General features: G+C 37.2%; 2 protein-coding genes across 2 annotated transcripts; one reads left to right on the top strand and one right to left on the bottom strand.

Moving 5' to 3' along the window:
- Positions 1 to 2,453: 2,453 nt before the first annotated feature.
- Positions 2,454 to 18,489, top strand: LOC123555360 (degenerin unc-8-like). Its single transcript, XM_053547242.1, has 8 exons — positions 2,454 to 2,498; positions 3,304 to 3,361; positions 6,222 to 6,360; positions 6,779 to 6,894; positions 7,177 to 7,337; positions 9,890 to 9,964; positions 15,716 to 15,948; positions 18,336 to 18,489. Exons 1-8 carry the CDS (start codon positions 2,454 to 2,456, stop codon positions 18,487 to 18,489), a joined length of 981 nt encoding a protein of 326 aa, XP_053403217.1.
- A 976-nt stretch (positions 18,490 to 19,465) lies between these two features.
- Positions 19,466 to 22,051, bottom strand: LOC128558315 (mucin-3A-like). Its single transcript, XM_053547241.1, has 3 exons — positions 21,498 to 22,051; positions 20,541 to 20,964; positions 19,466 to 19,885 (listed from the first exon to the last, which is right to left on the bottom strand). Exons 1-3 carry the CDS (start codon positions 22,049 to 22,051, stop codon positions 19,466 to 19,468), a joined length of 1,398 nt encoding a protein of 465 aa, XP_053403216.1.
- Positions 22,052 to 24,740: the final 2,689 nt, after the last annotated feature.

Genomic DNA, 24,740 nt, shown 5'->3' with positions numbered 1-24,740 from the left:
TGGGTAGTCGACGAAACCCCCCACCCCCCACACCGGAATGGATGGAACAACTAATTTCCAGCCGAGCCTACGGCATGCGTCATATTTACCTCCACAGCATCCAGTCTAGACCGATTATGTTTGAAACAGTACCAAGTATAGTAAATCACCCAGCACTGAACTCTAGTCGGGATATCTGCCGCAACCGGGAATCGATCCGGGTCCCGGAATCGAACCCGGATCGCTGTCGTTGTAGACCAAACTGCTAACCACTGCGCCACTGACTCCCTGATTAAACAGGGGGATACGGAATGTCAATAAGGTAGAATGGTCTTGTCCTTTTGTCCGATCCTGTGGTTCCACACACTGATGTCCAACATCTAAAACAGACATTGCAACCAATATTTTACAAGATGATCATTATATATTTATATAGTTGTGCCCTAGAAGGAACTTTTGCTATGCTTTAACTTGTCCAATTACTGTGCGATATAACATATAACACAATATTGTATATAGATGTAAGGTCGTTTTCGGAAGTCCGCTGTTTAAAATGCATACATTTTACATTTTCTGAAAACAATTTAGATTTTAAAAACGGCCATGTAGATTGACTGATATCCAGTTAAATTGCTTCCAATGTAGATAAAGCTTTATTCCAACAATTGCAATAGAAGATTTTTTCCGGAAAAAGTCTGTAACTTCTTTATTATATTTTTTTGTTGTTTAAAGCATTTGTAAACCCGAAAAATACGAGAACCAGCAATGACAAAGTTAGAATATAGGAAAAAACACGTTTTTTGTGTATTAACATTTGCAGAAGCCCGCGAGAATGGGTCGAGTTCACAAGTATATCCCTGCAGATGTTAACCTTTTGTGTATTAACGTCTGCCGAAGCCCGCGGGAATATTTGTGACCGAAGGTATAAAAAACATTAAACAACGACTAAATGTTTTGTTGTCATATGTGATGACTTAAAGATTCCGGAACAATTTTTAATTAACATTCTGTTGCTCCTGGAAACGGTAAACACGTTTTAAATACCCATAACCAGGGTTCAGAAATCAACAACACTGCTAAAAGCACATACTGAAAGTTTTAAGTGTTTTTTTTTTATCTCTGACTCGTTATTACAAACATGACATTACAAATAATTTCTCATATTACTTAAATATTTGGTTAGCAGGAGCACAATTCTAAGAATGATTGTTTTACATTTGAGTTATTTTGAGTAGCCTATGGTAAAGGTAAAGGTAAAGGTAAGCATTTTTAACATCGCATATCATCCAACTTATAACACGAGCTACAAAGCTCTTGTGCGACAAACTAGGTATCCAGTAACAGATACTTACCTGTGCTTATTTTACCTCCTGGTACTACCCTTTCAATGCTGAGTGCCACGCAAGGGAGCTACCAGTACCATTTTTCACGTCTTTGGTATGACGCGGCCGGGGATCAAACCCCAGACCTCCCGCACTCAAAGCGGACACTCTACCACTAGGCTACTGAGGCGGTACGTGTGGTTCGTGGTTCATGTTTAATTTCCCGAGCCTATTCTTGCATTCATTTCGCATGAACTCCGAAAAAAATGTATTCATTTCTTACATTTACATTATATTTCCTTTGGATTTATTAACAAGATTATATTATAAATTGCACACAGTTTGTTTTATTGAATCAGCTTCTGTTCACCAGACGGAATAATAATATCTGTGATGTGTAATCGGATAGAAATATCCGTCTCGAGAGCACCTGCGCATTGGGCGGTAACGAGGCTTGACGTCTTTCCTTTTACTGTTAATACAAAATGAACGTCATAATTTTCAATGGAAAAGAATAAGGCAAATGTAAATATTATTTAATTATGAAAGGTTTCATTAAAGTAGACATTGTAGAAAATAAATCTATTGGCGAAATGTCATTAACATTGTGAGTTTCCCATAGGCTCCTGTTATGAAAACTTGTGTGAGATCGAATTTTTTCAAATCAATTTTGACAAAAGTCAGCCGCACGACTGTATCTTTTTAATTTGCCAGGTTTTCTAAGTACATTCTGAAGTATTGAAAAATAAGAGTTTCTTAAAATTCTACATTATGGAAAAGAATGATCCGAATGTGCAGATCTACCTTAAATATCTAAGCATCTGAACGATGAACAGGTAAATTAGACGATAAACCACAAGAGGCTTTGATTGTTTACATTGAAAACATTTGATGAAAATTATGCTGGACATAATATATGCGAGCAGCAATGAACCGGGCGTCAGCGTCATAATTGACGTCTTAATGCATTCTAACCGGTCCGTCAACCGTTGTTTATCGCAGAATATACATAACCGTTTTATTAAACGCTTTTCTTCCACCATGCCAACAAGGGTTGTATCATTCACGCGAAAATTATTGTGCTATATTACCACTTTTCATATGCTAAGCCGTTATAGTACTAAATAGGTAATCAAGCAGCACTTTCGGATAATGGCGGAAAGAAAGAATCCTCCATTTTTTTCCAGATTACAGTGGGTATTTCGTGTTTTATGAAAGCAATTTCATGTTTCTACTTCATTGTGGACCTATACCTGACATTCTTGTAGCATTTTCAAGGAGATGGTTTGCATTTAAAGAAATGTAAACAAACCTATAGTAATTACACATGTGTTACCTGGCTATACATTACAGCTCTCAGAAGATTGCTTATTTTATATAGAACAAATTTATTTACTACCGTGTACCTATAACAACAACATTGGCTAAACTTGAAATTTGTCCAGATATATGTAAAATAGGGCATTTTGGTCTGATTTTGGTAGAAAAAGAATATTTCTTTGCAGTTTGTTTCAAAAATGGTAAAAAAACAAAAACAGTCACATTTTCACTTTTTTGGGCGTATTCTTTTTTTTTTTAAAAATGCGTATTAAGAACTTAAATATTACCCATTCATAGCTATTTGAAAGTTTGTATAGTTAACAGTGTTTGTATGTTATTTGCTTGCAAATTTGAGTACGAAATAGAAGAACAAGGCAAAAATAGGCTCCAACTAGAAGAAACGATTAAAAGTTATATCGCGACAAATATGTTACTGAAAGTGCCATTAAACTTTGAAAAATGATTTCATCAAGCTGAAACTTGGTCTTTTTGATGCAGTTAAGCTACTGTTACTATACAAATGAAACCTATACTATTATAGACAGCTCTCAGAAGATTGCTAATTTTATATCGAACATATAGCAAATTTAAAGTCGCTGAAAATAACTGGTGGCCTTTAACTAATATAACACGCATATAATGTAATAGTTTTCTTGTTAAATATACTTACGTTACATTTCAGGATATATATGGCTACAACTACACATCTTATGATGCAAAGTATGAAAATGTTACCATAAGTGAGTTTAGTTTATTATCTCTGTAGTTAATACTCTTGTAAGAATCGTGGTTTTGATATATCTCTCTTATGAAACTGACTGTATACGAGGAGTGTTCGAAAAGTATTGTGTGTTGTTGTGACAGATTATTTCCACGAGGAATTTCAAGTCGATGTTTATACTGCTGATTACCTCTATTCAATATCTACACATTGGGATATACATGTATCTATTCAATAACCGTTCCACCGAGTTGTCGCTATATTAATTTGGACAGTAGTTGACCACTGTAGCAAAAATGGATGGAAAACGAATAACAAATACCAAAGAAATTCGGTCATATATAATATTTCGCAGTAAACTCGGTTAAACTTTTTGCCGAAATAACCCGTGTTTATGGGTCTAGCAAGGTGTCTTATGAGACGGTTCGCAGGTTAAAAAAGAAATGTGATTGTGGTGTAGAGTCTGTTGAAAATGCTCCAAAATCAGGTCGGCCAAAGACAGAAATGTGTGACCAAAATAATTTGAAAGTCACAGAAATTATTCAAAATGATGCTCAATATACTTTACGCGATATTACACGCATTTAGCATTTCAGTATCAACAGTTCATTTTATTTAAAAAAATCTTAACAGTTAGAAAGATTTCTGCTAGGTGGGTACCCAATCTTTTGAATGAAGACAAAAAAAAAGGCTACGTGTTGAAACCGCCAAAAGATTGCTAAAATGTTCCGAAAATACGACAAAAAGGTTTGTGCAAATGTTTTACAGGTGCTGAAACCTGTGTGCATTATTTGAACCTGTCAGAAAGGTTGGGAACAAAATATGGGCCACCAAACATGGTCAAAGGCCAATAATTGCAAAACGCACTTTGAGTGCAAAGAAAGTTTTGTATGCCATATTCTTCTCCAGCGAAGGTATAGCAGTACAGATTCTAGTAAAAAAGGATAGAAGTGTGACTGGTAGGTACTACCGTGACGTTATCTTGAAATAATTAAAGAAGTACTACAAGAAACTTCGCCCAGTCACAGGTTTAAAACATGTTCGATTGTTGCATGACAATACTGCAGCGCCAACCTCTAGTACAGTAACAAAGTTTTTGAAGTCGGAGAGAGTTACTGTGCTACCACATCCACCTTATTACCCAGACCTGGCCCATGCAACTTCTTTCTGTTTCCAAACTTGAAAAACTTCCTATCTGGTCGTAGATATCAATCGCGACAAGCTCTCAGTTCTGCTGTCCATCAGTACCTCCGCAGTATACCAAAATCAGCCTACTGTGACGCTTTCCGGAAATGGAACAATAAACTAAAATTATGCATTTCTCACCACGGGGAATATTTTGAGGGTATGAAATGACAACATGCACGTTTCCATCAGTTTTCAAGGTTTCAGACCACAATACACAATACTTTTCGAACACTCGTCTTAAATGCATGTACATCATATCTGACCATGCATATGCACTGTTTGGCAGGCTATTTAAACTGTGTCAACATAAAAATATAAACGCTTTGGAACCTTAACGACTGGGAAGAACTGAATGGGTTTTGATTCAGTCTTCAGTAATCGGACTTCTCTACTCCATATACCACTAGACCACACACTATGACAAAAACAGATTTGATGCTGTGTGTCAAAGATGACGACGCGAAGCTGATTTAGAAATAAAGAATTTCTATTGTCTCAGTAAAATCCATTGAAATTTATTACGGAATGAAGCATTTAACTGAGTATTTTCTTTTTCATTTGGCCCTTAAAGATTTCTCTGGATTCTCTGCCTTCTACAAAGGCACTGAGTGCATACGTTTATGAAACGTTTTAGTTCGTTTTATATATACTTTGCACCAATATTTTTGTGTTTTACACATCATCTCTTTTCAGTTCATCTGATTTTTTGAAAAAAAAAGATGAGTTATTGTCATCACTTGATCGGCGTCGGCGTCGGCGTTGCCTGGTTAAGTTTTATGTTTAAGTCAGCTTTTTTCCTAAACTGTCAAACTTAGGTATTGCTTTGAAACTTGCAACACTTGTTCACCTTTAATAGCTGACTCAGGACAGCAAGAAACATAATTCCATCCTACTTTTTGCAAGAATTATGGCCCCTTTTGGACTTAGAAAATATCAGACTTCTTGGTTAAGTTTTATGTTTAGGTAAAATTTTCTCCTAAACTATCAAACCTATTGCTTTAAAACTTGCAACCTTGTTTACCATCGTAAGCTGACCCTGTACAGCAAGAAACTTAACTCTGTATTGCATTTTGCAAGAATTATGGCCCCTTTTGGACTTAGAAAATATCACATTTATTAGTTAAGTTGTATGTTTAGGTAAACTTTTCTCCTAAACTATCAAAGGTATTGCAACAGTTGTTTACTATCATAAGCTGACTCTTTACAGCAAGAAACATAACTCCATTATGCTTTTGCAAGAATTATTGCTCTTTTTGGACTTAGAAAATCATGGGTAGGACAATATTTCAATTATACAGAGACAAAAAAATCAGATGAGCGTCTGCACCCGCAGGGCGGTGCTCTTGTTTACCATTCATCTCATTTAGGGATTCACAGGGATTGGATAACTAAATAAACTCTTTCCCGTGACTTTGAACATTGACAAACTATTAACCAGTCAAACTCTCCAGTGATGTTTTGCCAAGGCGGTTTTTCGCTGTGTTTCCGTTATTATTTAGCAGGGTTTAATTTTGGGGAGGTTGCGTTTCTGGAACGTTGGAGCCTGACGTTTCGTATTAGTTCTTTTTTGTTCTTTGTTTGTTTTTTGTTTTGTTTTGGTGGGTGGGAGTGTTGTGACATAGTAGCACAATATTCGATCTAACTGAAAGCTCTCATAGTACATACATAGATTTACATCTTTTGTTTGTCAGGTAACGATATAATGTGGAAAACATTGGAACAATTTCGGATGCAGATGGCTACGCTAGATCGTTCCAGCCTTGACCATATATCACAGCCGTATAAGGAATTCTTTCTTCTATGCAATTTTGCAGGGGAAGAATGCGATAGGTAAGTCCACCGAACGCATACGCATATATTCTCTGAAGACTAAAACATCACTCTAAACTATGATATTTCCGTTTATGGGGGAGGGTATCCAAAATATTTTAGAGAATCCGCATTAGCAGAAATGGGCGATTGATCTCCCTTGTCAAAATATTGACACATACGCAGTGTGATTTACTTAACTATTTATATCTTGAGCAATGAAATGGGCCTTATCTTAACTTCAATAATTCCAGAAAATCCAACAAAGAAATTTACTTGTAACATTATCTTTACGTTCCTTTCGCAGATTAACAACATTTTTCGTGAACCTCTCTACGGACATTGGTGTTTCGGAAACATTCTTACATTGATATTTCTAACATTTGCTGCGTCGGGTGAGCGTCTAAGGTTCATCGTGACCGTTTTGTTTCTATTACAGTGAAACGATAATCCAAATCAGGTCTTACAACTATGGAATGTGTTACAAGTTCAAACCTCAGAACGTAAAAGCCCTCGAACCACACGGCAAAGTAGCGGGTACAGGTCCAAAGTATGGTAAGAGATTTGTGATGAGAAACCTCCTTAAAGATCTCTTAGAGTGACGGTGAAAAGCGTGTTAGTTTTTTTTAAAATGTATGCTATGCCTCGTTTAGCTCGATTCAAACGCGGTGGATTTTAACTTTGTCTGTCAGTCTGTCTGTCTGTCTGACTATGTCACATATCCCAAAGTCATCATTCGTAATAAGATTGTACTTGATTGTAACAGTTTTACTTGTGAGTTCTCACTTATTCAGTTTATGCACTGGAAGCTTTTATTTATCTTCTATTAATTTTTAGCTTTGGAATTGCTACTCAATGTTGATCAGAGGGAGAGCATACCACTCGTGACGTCATCAGCAGGTGTTGTTGTAGGAACGGACGCAGAAAGCTGGTATTTCCACGAAAATCACGGCGTTTTCATACCAACTGGCTTTGAAACAAATATTGCGCTATCGAGTGTAAGTGAATATGCAAATCGAGTATAAAAGTACAACAGGCTTTCAAAGAGTCTCTGACAAAATCTATGGCTAATTTCAGTATTTTAGGACTGCAGTCAACAATATTTATGCTTAAAATTACAAATTTTTTGGTCCATCAAATGGTTAGAAAACTGAAAAAAAAGAGATCTATGTGAAAGTTTCAGATTTGATTGAGCAATAAATTTGTACAGGTAAAATACTTTATTGGCAAATATATAGACATTTTGAATGTAATTTATACCATTTCAAATAAATATTAACAAGGCCATGTCTATGACAAAATACAAATTTAGGAATTTTCTTTGTTTTTTATTTCTAACTATTTAGGAATTTTAGTAAAACATTTTAGTTTTGACTCTAGTTATTTCTCATCTAGATTAGTGCAATGTGATATTGTATGGTGTAGCTAACGGTGAGGTACGTAAGATGCATAGTTTTCAAAACACCAGTGCAAAACTTGTCCTTAACAGGAGGAAATTTGACAGTTTCAAACAAGCATTGTATGCCGGTGAAAGCAATGATTGAGTTTAAGATACTTTCTTTCATGTATAGCTGTCACATTAGCAGAGCACCTATGTATTTAATAGAATTGCATACAGAGTATGTTCAAAGTAGATAAGGTTTGAGATCGTCATGCCGTTATGTTGTTCCATACAACAAGTGCAAAACATTTAATGATAGAAGTACAACGCCATTAGATTTGTCATTGTATAAAAATAGACGTTTAATATAGATGGATGGTCCAGCGTCCGTCATCCTTCGTCCAGCGTCCTGCGTCAACACTTTTACTTTAACAGCTTCTCCTCATATACATCTACAGAATTACATCCTGGCATAGACCACTATCAAGTGTTTTTCCAAATTTAGGACCGTTTAGGACCCTCAATACTTTTATGAAGAAAAAAAAATCATTTAAACAACTTCTTCTCATGAACCGCTAGGTGGATCTTCATTAAACTTGGTCTGTACCATCACTATAAGGCTCTTTATCGATTTCATTCAAATGAGAATGCTTGGCATCTTTTAGAGGCCACTAAAGCTGAAAATAAAAATACTTTTATACGGCTTCCGCTTATGAACTACAAGAAGGAACTTCACCAAACTTGGTCCGTCGCATTATTATAAGGTCCGTTGGTCAAATGGGGAAGTCAGCCCCTGTAAGGGGCCGCTTGGACTAAAAATAAAAATACTTCTTTACGCCTCGTTTTCATGAACTGCTGAATAGAACTTTATCAGACCTGGTCTATAGCATCATTTTAAGATCCTCTACCAAATTTTTCAAAATAGGGGGCACTTCATCCCTTTTAGAGACCCCTAGATCTGAAATTAGAAATACTTTTAAATGAGTCCTTTTCATGAACCGCTAGTCTTATCTTCATTAAACTTGGTCTGTAGTATCATTGTAAGGTCTTCACCCATATTTGTTCAGATGGGAACGCTTGGGCCCTTTTAGGGACCATAAAGCTAAAAACAAAACTACCTTTAAACGACTTCTTTTCATGAACCGCTAGATGTATCTTGATCAAACTTTCTATGTAGCCCCATTATAAGATCTTTGCAAAATTGCTTTAAAGTTTTGGAGCACTTGGCCTCTTTAAATGGCCAATAGAACTTAAAATAGAAATACCTTTATGGATTTTTTCTGATGAACCACTCAGTGGATCTTCATTTATCTTTGATTGTAGCATCACTGTAAGGTCTCATCCCAATTTTATTTAAATGCGGGTGATTGACACCTTTTAGGGACTAATAGAAGTAAAATAGAAATACCCTTAAATGACTTTTTGTGATGATCAGCTTGATGGAACAGCATCAAACTTGGTATGAAGCATAATGTTAAGTGTCATTTTAAGGTCTCTTTCCAGTTTTGTTCAGATTGGGATGTTTGACCAATTGTATGAGCCGTGAGTAAAGCTAGAAATACCTTTACATGACTTTTTGCATGAATCGCCAAATTGATCTTCATCAAACTTGGCTTTTAGCATCACTGTAAGGTCTTCTCCCAAATGTTTTCAAATTTGGTTTATGGACCCCTTTTAGGAGCCTTTAGAGCTGAAAAAAACAAGAACATTATATGACCTCTTTTCATGATTCGCTTGATGGATTTAGATCAAACTTGGAATGTAGCATCATTGAAATGTCCTCCCCAAACTTAAACATTAAATGACTTCTTCTCAGGAACCACTTGATCGATATTGATCAGACTTGGTCTGTAGTCAGAAGCAAGGTGGTCAATGTCCTCCTCAGGTGAGCGACTTAGGCCCATTTGGGCCTCTTGTCTATTGTTCTTTAAATTAGCTAATGACTGAGCACTATTTCATGCTGTTATTGATAAATTGTGTTTAGCTTGATAATTGTCATTTCTGAATACATCATATCAGAAATATATTTAAATGTTCAATTTTCTCATCAAAATGTTGATCCCAAAATTGTACCGACTGGATATTTGGTATACCTTTAAGAGGAGTTAAATTATTCAGACAATAAAGTTTGTTGGAAATTTGTGTTAAACATTGAAACATTATATTTAGGTTTCAAAACAGAGAGTTCCAGGATGGGGTAAAAAATTGCGCTGCAAGGATTCGAGTAATGGGCTGACACTGTTGGTAAGAATACATAACCCTCAAATTTTGTGCCAATAAGGTCTACCATGCACCCCCCCCCCCCCCCCCCCCCCCCCCCCCCCCCCCCCCCCCCACACACACACACCCTAGACATTTTTTCATAGATACCAAATTGTTCGGCAGGACCAACTCTTTCAAAATAAAAAATGTTCCTATGAAAAAACTCTTTTGAACTATATATGATTTCACTGTTTCCATGGCAACCATTCATTTTTGAAAAGGACCGTATAGATGATTAACAGTCATATCTTGGTCAGTTTAGGTGATAAAACAAAAAACCTGGTCTTAAAGTCTCTCGGTATGTTTTAAAATATTATTTTGTTACTCTTATGGTATTTTATTTTACTAAAAACTGGATGTTCTCAGCTAATTTGCATAAAATGAACCAGTGTCACAAACAATGAATAAAATTCTGAGACCAATAAAACTGAATAAAATGCTATAATTAATTGTTATCAATGAAATAACAATTTTTATGTGGTCTATAATGTTCACAGACTTCGTGTTTACACTTTATTGAAGGAAGAATAAAAATGTAACATACATTACACATGTTACGTTACCATTTCAACAACCTTGTTGTATTGAATCAATTATTTAGAAGCTATTTCAGAAACATAATTAATATTACTTATTTTGCACTATAATAACACAATATGCGTCTTTATTTGTCAAACAGTGTGATTTTTTTTCCGTAACACACTTTAAAATACGTTACCACTACCATTGCTTTTTAAAAAAGATATCTAAGAAGAAATTGAAGCCCACATTGTCACATACTGATTTATCTAAACTGTTAGTGGTAAATTTTAAGGTTTTCTTCTGTTATTTCAGAAATTGCCTAAAATATATATTGCAACATCCATAAAACTATAATTTTAAATAGAATTTCAATAAAACATACAATAATATCCATCTGTGCGTTCATAATATCATGATCATACAGCTGATGTGTGCAGTCGTCCTGTGAGTAAAAATCAAGTTTTATAAAAAGTATTTTTTTCTAATATAGAAATAGTAGCATTACAAGAACATATACAAAACCAACCCTAGCTCGATAGGACGAATCATAGGGTCTTGAGTCAGATATCTGGATGAGGCCTTTGCTCTCCATGACGATTCAATAAAGACATCGTGTCTGAAACCTGTATAATACGGAGAACTTAGAACTTCCCTGTAGAGAACTGAATAGTAGTTCCGGTACAGAATCCAGGGACACTTGTTAGGTTAACTCAACATTAAAAGACTGAATTTCTGTTGCAAAGCGGTGCTAAACCAACAAAAGAAAATATGCAGGTATTTAAGTAAACACTTTACATTTAGAACTTTTACCAGGTTGACCAAAACTGTTTAAGTGATACCAAATCAAAATATAAGAAATAAATAAAACTTTAAAGATATGAAATAAAGAAAACTTTTGTTGTAATTTTGAAACATTTACAAGAATGACAGAATCTACAAACTTTTTTAATATTTTAAATTGTACCGACAAGGACTAAATTGTATTTTGTGATGGAATATTCCTAGATATACCGGAACATTAAGAGATACACTACTAAGAGAAGCTATACATCAATCATAACAAATAAAGTTTGATTATCAATTAAGTTACGTACCAAAGGTTATAACAAAGGCATGACCTGTCTTTGTCAAAAGTTCAAACTGTAGCAAGAAACTCGAGAGCATGATACAGATTGCTCCAGAATCAAAGTGTAATCAAATGTCATTCATAAAAATTAAGTGATTTAATGTCTTTGGAACATGGTGGGGGTAAGAGGGAGGTTGGGTGTGCACCATAAACCGGTTTAAGCTCCCCAGTGGTGTTTTTGCCACTGACCGTTCCAAGGCGGTGCCCCACTGTGTTCCTTTGTTTGTTCGTTTTGTCCTTGTGTGTTGACTTTGTGTGCGCGCGTGTGTGTATGCTTATTGTTCGTCTTGTCATTATGTGTTGGCTTTGAGTGTGTGTGTGTGTGTTGTTCGTTTTGTCCTGATGTGTAAGCTTTGAGTGTGTGTGTGTGTGGTGCACGCGTTTGCGTGCTGGGGGGTTCGTTTAGAGGAGGCTGCGCTTTTGGTGCGTGGCATTCCCTGTTTGATATTTTTCTTTGTTTTTTTTTTTTTTGTTTTTTTGAGAGCCTATGATCTTCTATTGTCAGTTGCTATCTATCTTATTAATAATATGTCATAAAGCAACATATTATTCAGAACAGCTAACCAACAAGAGAGCAAATATGCTACATTAGGTAACATTAAAGTGAAAATATCGTAAGTCACATCTTAATCAAGACGTGCAGATTGGGATTTTCTTGTAACACTGCTGCCTTAAATTGTGTGCAGTTAATATTTTTCAGACATTTCATCTAATTTTAGATTCAGATTTTAACTAATCTATACAATTTTACTATTACAGAACACTGTTTAAGCTAGTGCTAGGGATGTGAGGGCAATTTCACATTTCATTACATTTAACGTACAGACACAATTTAAAATTTTCTGGCCCTTTTGGACCATGTTTACTAAAACAGAATTCCTCTTAAGCCAGCGCTATGTGTTAAGTATGTAACAAACAGATTCCTCCTTCAAATAAGTATTGACACTATATTTTCATATGATATAGCTCAAATAACACAAGGTTATTGATTACAGTTTATTTCATCATGTTGTTCAGTTTTAGTTATATCTTGTTTCAAGAGATGTCTGTTTTAGCATAGATTAATTTATGAAAATTAACTAAAATACCTAATGTAGAAAAAAATATTTACCTTCAGAGTAACAAAATACTATTCTAGAAAACACTGAGAGACATTACGACCAGATCAAAACTGTCTGATCTATATTTTCTAAATAATTGATGTAATAAAACAAATTTATTGAAATGGTAACGTAACATGTGTAAAGTATGTTACATACTGATTCCTCCTTCAAAAAGATGTTTAAACTACATTTCCAAACAAGATAGCTCACATAATTGTTATTTTACTGATACCAATTAATTATATCATTTTATTAAATTTTAGTGGTATCTTGTTTCCTGAGATGTTGGTTATGGTAGTGGTTAATTTTATGCAAATTACAGTGAAACACCGCTCGCTCGAGGTCGCAAGGGGATGAGCAAAATGCTCGAGTTATCTATGGTTTCGAGCGACCCAAACTTTGACCAACATACGAAGAAAATTGAAGTTTGTTTTACCAATTCTCATCGAGACCATTTGCAGAGGAAACAGTGATGCGTAATAATAACACACTCGTGACATTTTCAAAAAACGTATTACAAACGTTATTTATGATAGATCGTAAATGGCACATGTGAAAAAACAGCTAATACATTTTTTTTTATTTGAAATACTGTAAATTAAATTCGCAATTTTCTTCTCCAAATTAAGATCTCATAATTATCGTCTCAATTTTATGAAAAGGCTTATTTCCTCTATTTGCATGCAAACATCTGTTGATTAAAATATTAAGATCTCATAATTATCTTCTCGATCCCGCAGAAAAGTAATAATTAATAACAATTTTAATCAATAAATTTTTTCTTCAATCTTTCATCAATAATCAATTTCATTATCAGATCAAATATACCGACAAACAAACATTTAAGATAGTCGGGGAATAGACCATGCAGTTCTCACGACGTGTGAAAATTTTAAATAAACATTAATTCATTCTTGATCGCCGAAGGTGTGAAAAATGTTGACACCTCTGCTCGAGTTTGCCATAAGCAACAAGAGTAAATTAATTCACAGGACCAGTGTCATGCTCGAGCGATCGAGTTATCGATGCTCGACCACCATGGTAATTTCACATAGAAAATAGAAGGAAATCGGCCGGGACCACATGAATTGCTCGAGCGAGCCGGGTGCTCGAGTCATCGATGCTCGAGCGAGCGGTGTTTCACTGTAGCTAAACATACCTATTTTGGAGTAAAAAATTTACCATCAGTGTTACAAAATACTATTTAAGAAAACGCTGAGAGACTTTCAGAACAGATCAAAACTGTTTGGTACAATTAAATTGATTCAAAACTTAGAAACTATTATTTTCTAACAAAATTTTGTCATTTTGTAACATTCTCATTAATATTCATGAATATGCAAATGAGTCAATTAACATAAAAATACTGCTGTTTTAAGGCCAATGTCTTAGCTCCAGTTTGATACCATTTTTATTGTTTTATCACCAAAACTGACCAAAATATGACTGATTATCATTTATATGGTTGTCCTTTCCAAAAATGAACGGTTGCCATGGAAACAGTGAAATCATATATAGGTCAAAAGAGTTTTTTCATAGGAACATTTTTCATTTTGAAAGAGTTGGTCCTGCCGGACAATTTGGTACCTATGAAAAAAAGTCTAGGGGGATGCATGGTAGACCTTATTGGCCCCTACCTATTTTGAGAAGAAAAGGGGAATAAGTAGGTAATATTTTAACAGTTTCATTTGGTTTCTCAATTCAACTAAACAAAGGCTCTGATTGCAGACATTTTTGTTGTCCAAAAGTCGGTTTGGAAATCCCAGAGGAAGAATGTATTTGAAACTACTTTAATTTGACCAAAGAGTAAAATACTTGCACGACATTCACGTGATCTGGAGACCAGCTGAGTATTAAATTTGTTCTATTGATGGAGATAAAAGTATTTATATTAAATGAAATTATGTAGCAATTTACTCACTAAAGGAGACGGGAACAATTCGATTTGTTAAATAAGTTATTGATTGAGAAAGTCTGAAATCGCTGTTTATATTTTATGAAATGCTGAAATGAATGGCATTTGATGGAAAAAATTCATATGGAATGATAAGACCGACACAATCTTAAAAGGATTCTGAATGCAATTTTAGCGTCTTAGTTATTATCTACGTCCGTTTTGGGTTTTGGATCATGTTATTTAGAATCATGTCCTAAATAAAAGAAACGGCAAACTCTTTTGCAACAATGGCAAAAGTAAACAAGATTAATGACGCAACTGTGTTATCAATATTTTCAACAAAATGTAAGTTAGCGCGAAAAGTTAGTTGTTTTATGTTATGGATGTAATGAATAGAAAGGTTGATATGGAAATAATGAAATGAAGCGATTTCTTGTAAAAATCCATATCCAGTGTTTTGTGTAAGTCAAGTTGCATCCTGTATTTAAATAATTTATGAAAAATATATAAGCATTTGTAGTGTATCATAATAAATGTCCATAAAATGATTCATGATGGATTCTAACATTTCGAAAAGTGTAGTCTTGTGTCATTTTCATATGACGCCATTTTAAATTTCTAAAATATATATTAAGAACTCCGCACAGCGCTGCAATATACTCTCACAGTTTGATAGAGGAGACATTGTGCGGGTTGGTGTGTGTGTGTGCTCGTATTTATACACATTCGGCTGTAAGAAACTTTAAAATGGGTAAATTTAATCAAAACATGAAATAAAAAGAAAATTTGTTTGTTTTACATGTAAGATCAAAATATCTTTCAACAGGAACACCATATCTTCCATGTTCACTCGTAGCAATGCCACTCGCGAAAATATTGTATCTGGTGTTCACTCGTGAAAGATATTTCAATCTAACGCTGAAACATACAGATATCCTCTCTATATATCTGGGAATAATACAATAGAAGAAAGCAGTAGTTCGATAACACTGTAATTTGAAATAGTAGTTATGGAATGTCGTTAAACATTTTTGTATCGAAACGTTCAATTTTGCAAAAATATGATGTTACATTTTCTTCGACAGGATTGTCAAAAAGAATGTAAACTAGAAGACATCAGTGAAAAGTGTGGTTGCTATCTGTATTTCTTTCAAGTCGGTCATATAAATGGGTCTGTGTCCTCAAACAATACAGTTGATCAAGAAACAGGTTACGTACCGTGCTATACTGCAGAACACTATGAATGTATCCAGAATGTTCATGCCGAATACATGCGAGAACCAGCGGAGAAATGTGCCGATTGTATACCACCATGCAGGTAGGTATTTTGTTTTGTTTTTGTTGGGTTTAATGACCTTCCGTATGCCAACCGGATGGCTTCTCACATAACAATGCAATGCCCGAGTGAGACTTGAACCTACATCGGTGAGGGATCCATTTAGGCTTGCAATATTGTCTGGAGTGGCACCCAAGGAACTTCCTTAGTCGTTAAAAGCTGAAAAAGTCGTGATATGACATACAGTGTGGCGGTGTGCTTTAAAATCCAACAAAACTAACAAAAAAACTTCTGCTTTATTGTTTAAAATGTTGTGCAAAATCTACTTTTTGTTGCTTAGATATCTTTATCAAATCTAGTTTTACTGGAATTAAAGGTAAATAATAACTATCTCGCATATGTATCCGATGGAAAACATAATATGAAACAAGGCACTGCCTCAATCGGGAATCGATCCGGCTTCTACTCATCCCATAACATTTGAAAAAAGAACTGTCTAATAACAGCACGGAAGGACATTTTTTAATTCGGTAGTATATATCTCATTCGGTATATCGCATGTTACCGTAGAGGGATAGATCCCGATTTTTGTCGCTACGCTTAGGATCGATTCACTATCAATTTAAAGGTATATTTTGGAATAAAAACAACACTGCCCATATTGTATTGTATTGTATTGTATTGTATTGTATTATGTTGTGTACAGGTAATTTCCGCCTCCCCCCTGAGAGGTAAATTATATGAACTGTGCTCACTTTGTGCTTTTATTTATAAGTGCACACTACGTGTATATATACCATATATCCATATTTATACTGATGTGTAAAATTGCGGTTCGGACAAGTTATGTTGACGCTTATAGGGCACAAAGGAAAGGCGTATTCTTCTAAAACATCCGAAGTCAAACGCTCTGTGCACGTGCCGGAAGTACACATTATTTTATTCGATAGTATTTATCTCATTCGGTATATTGCATGTTACCGTAGAAGGATCGAACCCGATTTTCGTCGCTTAGCGACGTAAATCGATAAGATCGATTCCTTATTAATGTTTTAGTACCTATCAAACAGAACATTATTTTCGACCATGGCAGTTGCATTGTCAATCTGACTAAAGTACTTGATCTTCTAAACGAAGATCTGAGAACGACCCATTCACATTCGTCTTCTGTATATTTTGGATTTCCATTATTGCCATTTTTATGTTATCCAATCAGACGACTTGTTCAATTGTCAAAGAGTAAGAAAAATATGCAATTATTCCAGGACTCGAACCCGGGACCTCTCGCTTACAAAGCAAGTGGCCTACCGACTGAGCTAACCGGCTATCTGTTACATTACGACATATGAATTGTAAATATCAAAAGTCAATGCTAGAGGTAGATTTGCAAGATGTTGTAAGCTAGGCTCTGATTGGCTAGTGAAAGGGCCGTCAGAACGAGGCAATGAATAGGTCGTTTTCAGATCCTATGCGTAGCGTAATAGGAGATGTACTTTAGTCAGATTGGTTGCATTGTCTACCGTGATATTTGATAAACTAAGAATTAGTGGGAAACGTGGTGTAGTTGTGAAGTGGTTAAGCTGTCATTTGTGCTTTTCAAATATTGAACAAAACAACCACAAATGAGTGTATAGCAAGCCATCTACTTTTTCTTGTTGACTGGTTTATTAAGCGCTTCGTATACTGTTTCTTTTCACTGAAGTGTCTACTCGTGACTGACCTGGTTTGCATCATATGGCTCAGATAACATTTGATGCAATCATAGATTTTCATTATACCGTTGATTCGAGAATGGCCGTGTTTGCAGTATATGCGTTTCGTACACTCGGTGCTTTGTACTGCAGCGTCAATGCATGACTGGCCTGGTTTACGGTGAGTGCCTCTGGTTGCGTTTGGTGCACTTAATGATTTCCACTGCAGCGTAAGTGCATGACTGGCTTGAGTTTTGGTGCGTGGCTCTGGTAGCGTTTGGTTAACTTAGTGATTTACACTGGAGTGTCAGTTGCATGACTAGCCTGCTTTTCGGTGTGTGGCTCTTGTTCCGTATGGTTCAGTTAGTGTTTTCAACTACAGCATCAGTGCATGATTGGCCTTGGTATCGGTGTTTGACTCTGGTCGCGTTCTTTTTTTATTTTCTCAGCACTTTTACTACAGCGTCAGTGAATGACTGACCTGGGTGACGACGTGCGGCTCTTGTTGCCTTTGGTTCTCTTAGTGATTTCCGCTGCATCGTCAATGCATGATTTGCCTAGGTTTCAGTGTGTGACTCTGGTTAGGTTTTATATTTTCTCAGTGCTTTCCACTACACTGTCAATGCAGGACTGGCCTGAGTTTCGGTGTTAAAATCTAGTTGCGTTTGGTTCTCAATAGTTTCCATTGCCGCCATATGGCTCTGGTTGTATTTGGTGCACTTAATGCTTACACTACAGTGTGAATTGGGGAGTGGCCTGTGTTCGATGTATGGCTCTGGTTGTATTTCGGGCACTTAATGCTTCCACTACAGTGTGTATTTGGGAGTGGCCTGGTGTTCGATGTATGGCTCTGGTTGTATTTGGTGCACTTAATGCTTCCACTACAGTGTGAATTGTGGAGTGACCTTGTGTTCGATGTATGGCTCTGGTTGTATTTGGTGCACTTAATGCTTCCACTACAGTGTGTATTGGGGAGTGGCCTGGTGTTCGATGTATGGCTCTGGTTGTATTTGGTGCACTAAATGCTTCCAATACAGTGTGTATTGGGGAGTGGACTGGTGTTCGATGTATGGCTCTGGTTGTATTTGGTGCGCTTAATGCTTCCACTACAGTGTGTATTGGGGAGTATTTGGTGCACTAAATGCTTCCAATGCAGTGTGAATGGGGGAGTGCCCTGGTGTTCGATGTATGGCTCTGGTTGTATTTGGTGCACTAAACGCTTCCAATACAGTGTGAATGGGGGAGTGTCCTGGTGTTCGATGTATGGCTCTGGTTGTATTTGGTGCACTTAATGCTTCCAATACAGTGTGAATGGGGGAGTGACCTTGTGTTCGATGTATGGCTCTGGTTGTATTTGGGGCACTTAATACTTCCACTATTGTGTGTATTAGGGAGTGGACTGGTGTTCTTCGATGCATGGCTCTGGTTGTATTTGGGGCACTTAATGCTTCCAATACAGTGTGTATTGGGGAGTCGATGCATGGCTCTGGTTGTATTTGGTGCACTTAATACTTCCAATACAGTGTGTATTGGTGAGTGACCTTGTGTTCGATGTATGGCTCTGGTTGTATTTGGGTCACTTAATACTTTCACTATTGTGTGTATTAGGGAGTGGACTGTGTTCGATGCATGGCTCTGGTTGTATTTGGTGCACTTAATGCTTCCAATACAGTGTGTATTGGGGAGTCGATGCATGGCTCTGGTTGTATTTGGTGCACTTAATGCTTCCACCACAGTGTGAATTGGGGAGTGACCTTGTGTTCGATGTATGGCTCTGGTTGTATTTGGGGCACTTAATACTTCCACTATTGTGTGTATTAGGGAGTGGACTGGTGTTCGATGCATGGCTCTGGTTGTATTTGGTGCACTTAATGCTTCCAGTACAGTGTGTATTGGGGAGTCGATGCATGGCTCTGGTTGTATTTTGGAGCACTTAATACTTCCAATACAGTGTGTATTGGGGATTGGACTGGTGTTCGATGCATGGCTCTGGTTGTATTTGGTGCACTTAATGCTTCCAATACAGTGTGTATTGGGGAGTGGCCTGGTGTTCGATGCATGGCTATGGTTGTAGTTGGTGCACTTAATGCTTTCACTTTAGTGTGAATTGGGGAGTGGCCGGGTGTTTGATGCATGGTTCTGGTTGTATTTGGTGCACCTAATGCTTCCACTACAGTGTGAATTCGGGAGTGGACTGGTGATCGATGTATGGCTCTGGTTGTATTTGGTGCACTTAATGCTTCCACTACAGTGTGAATTGGGGAGCGGACTGGGTGTTCGATGTATGGCTGTGGTTGTATTTGGTGCACTTAAGCTCATCATGTGATTGGGAGTGATGATGGCTCTGTTGTATTTGTCACTTAATCTTCCAATACAGTGTGATTGGGAGTGCGGGTCGATGATGGCTTGGTTGTATTGGTGCATTAATGCTTCATAGTGTGAATTGGGAGTGCGTGTTGATATGGTTGGTTGTATTTGTGCACTAAGCTTCCATACAGTGTGAATTGGAGTGACTGGTGTCGATGTATGCTCTGGTTGTATTGTGCCTATGCTTCCACTACAGTGTGAATTGGGGTGACTGTGTTCGTGTATGGCTTGGTTGTATTGTGCACTTAATGCTTCCACATGTGAATGGAGTGCCTTGTTCGATGATGCTTGGTTGTATTTGGTACTTAATGCTTCACTACGTGTGATTGGGAGTGGCTGTGTCGATGTATGCCTGGTTGTATTGTGCACTTATGCTTCATACGTGTATTGGTGACTTGTGTTCGATGTTGCTCTGGTTGTATTGTGTTATGCTTCCACTACAGTGTGTAATGGGGATGCCTGGTGTTCGATGTATGGCTCTGGTTGTATTTGGTGCACTTAATGCTTCCAATACAGTGTGAATTGGGGAGTGTCCTGGTGTTCGATGTATGGCTCTGTTGTATCTGGTGCACTAACGCTTCCAATACAGTGTGATGGGGAGTGGGCCTGGTGTTCGATGTATGGCCTGGTTGTATTTGGTGCACTTAACGCTACCACTACAGTGTGAATAGGAGAGTGTCCTGGTGTTCGATATATGGCTCTGGTTGTATTTGGTGCACTTAATGCTTCCAATACAGTGTGAATTGGGGAATGCCCTAGTGTTTGATGTATGGCTCTGGTTGTATTTGGTGCACTTAATGCTTCCAATACAGTGTGAATTGGGGAGTGTCCTGGCGTTCGATGTATGGCTCTGGTTGTATTCGGTGCACTTAATGCTTCCAATACAGAGTGAATTTGGGAGTGGACTGGTGTTCGATATATGGCTCTGGTTGTATTTGGTGCAATTAATGCTTCCACTGCAGTGTGAATTGGGGAGCGGACTGGTGTTCGATGTATGACTCTGGTTGTATTTGGTGCACTTAATGCTTCCAATACAGTGTGAATTTGGGAGTGGACTGGTGTTCAATGTATGGCTCTGGTTGTATTTGGTGCACTTAATGCTTCCAATACAGTGTGAATTGGGGAGTGACCTGGTGTTCGATGTATGGCTCTGGTTGTATTTGGTGCACTTAATGCTTCCAATACAGTGTGAATTGGGGAGTGACCTGGTGTTCGATGTATGGCTCTGGTTGTATTTGGTGCACTTAACGCTTCCAATACAGTGTGAATTGGGGAGTGTCCTGGTGTTCGATGTATGGCTCTGGTTGTATTTGGTGCACTTAACGCTTCCAATACAGTGTGAATTGGGGAATGCCCTAGTGTTTGATGTATGGCTCAGGTTGTATTTGGTGCACTTAATGTTTTCATTACAGTGTGAATTGGGGAATGCCTAGTGTTTGATGTATGGCTCTTGGTTGTATTTGGTGCCTAATGCTTCCAATAGCAGTGTGAATTGGAGTACCTGGCGTTCGATGTAGGCTCTGGTTGTATTACGGTGCACTTAATGCTTCCAATACAGTGTGAACTGGGGAGTGACCTGGTGTTCGATGTATGGCTCTGGTTGTATTTGTTGCACTTAATGCTTCCAATACAGTGTGAATTGGGGAGTGACCTGGTGCTCGATGTATGGCTCTGGTTGTATTTGTTGCACTAAATGCTTCCACTACAGTGTGAATTGGGGAGTGACCTTGTGTTCGATGTATGGCTCTGGTTGTATTTGCTGCACTTAATGCTTCCAATACAGTGTGAATGGGTGAGTGACCTTGTATTCGATGCATTGCTCTGGTTGTATTTGGTTCACTTAATGCTTCCACTACAGTGTGAACTTGGGAGTGGACTGATGTTCGATGTATGGCTCTGGTTGTATTTGGTGCACTTAATGCTTCCACTACAGTGTGAATTGGGGAGTGACCTGGTTTTCGATGTATGGCTCTTGTTGTATTTGGTGCACTTAATGCTTCCACTACAGTGTGAATTGGGGAATGGCCTAGTGTTTGATGTAAGGCTCTGGTTGTGTTTGGTGCACACACTGTTTTTGTGCCCCCCATGAGTGGTGGGGGCATATAGATTTGGTCTTGTCCGTGCATCCGTGCGTCCGTCCGTCTGTCCGTCCGTCCTTCCGTCCGTCCGTCCGAAGTTCATGACGCGCCTAGCTCGAAAAGTATTTGATATAAATTGATGAAACCTTGCATGAGTCTTTATCATGATATGAACTTGCGCACCTCCTATTTTTCATCTGGCTCCACCCCCTATTTTCAGAGTTATGGCCCCTGAAATAGTCAAAAATGCACATTTTGACCTTGTGACACGCCTAGCTCAAAAAGTATTTAATATAGATTCATGAAACCTTGCATGAGTCTTAATCATGATATGAACTTGCGCACCTCTTATTTTTCATCTGGCTCCGCCCTCTATTTTCAGAGTTATGGCCCCTGAAATAGTCAAAAATGTACTTTTTCACCTTGTGACATGCCTAGCTCAAAAAGTGTTTGATATAGATTCATGAAACCTTGCATGAGTCTTAATCATGATATGAACTTGCGCACCTCCTATTTTTCATCTGGCTCCACCCCCTATTTTCAGAGTTATGGCCCCTGAAATAGTAAAAAATACACATTTTCACCTTGTGACACGCCTAGCTCAAAAAGTGTTTAATATAGATTCAAGAAACCTTGCATGAGTCTTAATCATGATATGAACTTGCGCACCTCCTATTTTTCATTTGGGTCTGCCCCCAATTTTCAGAGTTATGTCCCCTGAAGTAGTCAAAAATGCGCATTTTCACCTTCTGACATGCCTAGGTCAAAAAGTATTTGATATAGATTCATGAAACCTTGCATGAGTCTTAATCATGATATGAACTTGCACACTTCCAATTTTTCATTTGGGTCCGCCCCCTATTTTTAGAGTTATGGCCCCTGAAATAGTCAAAAATGTACATTTTCACTTTGTGACACACCTAGCTCAAAAAGTATTTAATATAAATGGTTGAAAACTCGCATAAGTCTTTATCATGATATTAACTTGCACACCTCTAATTTTTTGGCTGGCTCCACCCCTTATTTTTAAAGTTATGGCCCCTGAAATAGTAAAAAAATGCACTTTTTCACCTAATTATATACCTAGCTCAAAAAGTATTTGATGTAAATTCAGGAAACCTTGCTGGAGTCTTTATCGTGATGTGACCTTGCACACTTAGCATTCTTCTTGAGAATCTTAGCTCTTATTACAGAGTTATGGCCCTTGAAATAGCCAGAATAGTGGATTTTTTGTTTGTGATGCTCATAGCTAGAAAAGTATAGCGCCTAGAATAATGAATCCTTTTCATAAAATGTTTGTTGAGGCTATACCCCATTAAGACTGCAATCATTTGAATTATTGCCACTTATTTGTGACAAATGTACCAGTGGGGGGCACACCCTGTGTCCTACAGACACATTCTAGTTTAATACATTGTCAGTTTTTGAATGGCCTTGGTTCCGATGTGTTGCTCTTGTTGCGTTTAGTGTTATGAATGCTGCCATATAGTGCATGGTGTCTGGTTCCACCCTGTCATGTAGGCGTGTTGGCGAGGCAAAAACACAACTACATGAAAATACGAAAACTCGACAAACACCTTATCTGTCGAGTTTTCGTGTCTTCTGTTAATGTATTTGTAGGGCGAAAACTAGGAAAGACGACACATTCTGAGAAAAATCCGTTTAGAGGGCACCGACACGACATATTTATCGGTTGAGTTTTTATGTTGGCGGGCATGAATATGTCGTGTCGGTGCCCTTTATTTGTCGTGCTGTCATGACTCCGCCCCGCCGACATGAAAACGCGATAAAAACCTTATTTGTCGTGTTTTCGTGATTTCGTCCCGCCGACACGTAGAGGCGAAAACACAAGTATCTTGTGTAAAATTGTTGCAAAAATAATATGATAATCCTCTGGGTTTACATTATTTCAGTGAAAATCTTTACGAAAGGGACGTTTCGATGACAACATGGCCAGGGGAAAATTTTTTGCCCATACTTAGACGAATCATGCAGTCAAGATTGCCTCACGTTGATCTATCTTTTATAGATCGCGACTATGTCAGGTAATGTATCTCTATGTATAATCATGACTCTGTTATTAATATTCGCTATGTAAACAGTCCTACGTGTTTAGGCTTTGAAAAACATGTACAAATGTACTTAAAACCTATCTGACTATGAGGGTAGTCAAATGCTTGTATAACATACTACTGGTGTCTTTATCACTGCATGTAAGTCTAAATTTGTTGTGACTATTTGATGGATAATATCACTACCGTAAGGAAGTGTCGTAAACTTCTTAAGTGTAAGCAAAGGTAATGCAAATAATTGTAATTTTAGTTTCTTTATTAATTTGAAAACATAGACATCACTTTTGCAGTCAAAATCCAATAGACTGTTTATATGCCTCGCATTTTAAGTACCATTCATATTGGTTTAATAGCCGCCGTTGCTAATCAATATCTCCAGTTGATAAAAGCTTGATTATTTTCCCTTAAAGATCAATTATCAACCTTGATCAGATCGTGGGTGAACTGATTAGCTACAACTTCCTAGAACTTTAAAACACATAATTAACGATGGGAAAATAAAACACTAGATCTAACACAATAAAAAAGTGTAAGGGTGGTTTTAAAATAATGAAGCCAAAGTGTGACATCTATTTTATATGATAACAAATACTTCAAGAAAACAACTTTGTGCAAGTGTTGAGAAA

This window comes from Mercenaria mercenaria, chromosome 7 (genome assembly GCF_021730395.1).
Source record: "Mercenaria mercenaria strain notata chromosome 7, MADL_Memer_1, whole genome shotgun sequence".
Taxonomy (NCBI): Eukaryota; Metazoa; Mollusca; class Bivalvia; order Venerida; family Veneridae; genus Mercenaria; species Mercenaria mercenaria.
The sequence above is the reverse complement of the archived record's forward strand: the minus strand, read 5'-3'. Positions and strand labels throughout refer to the sequence as shown.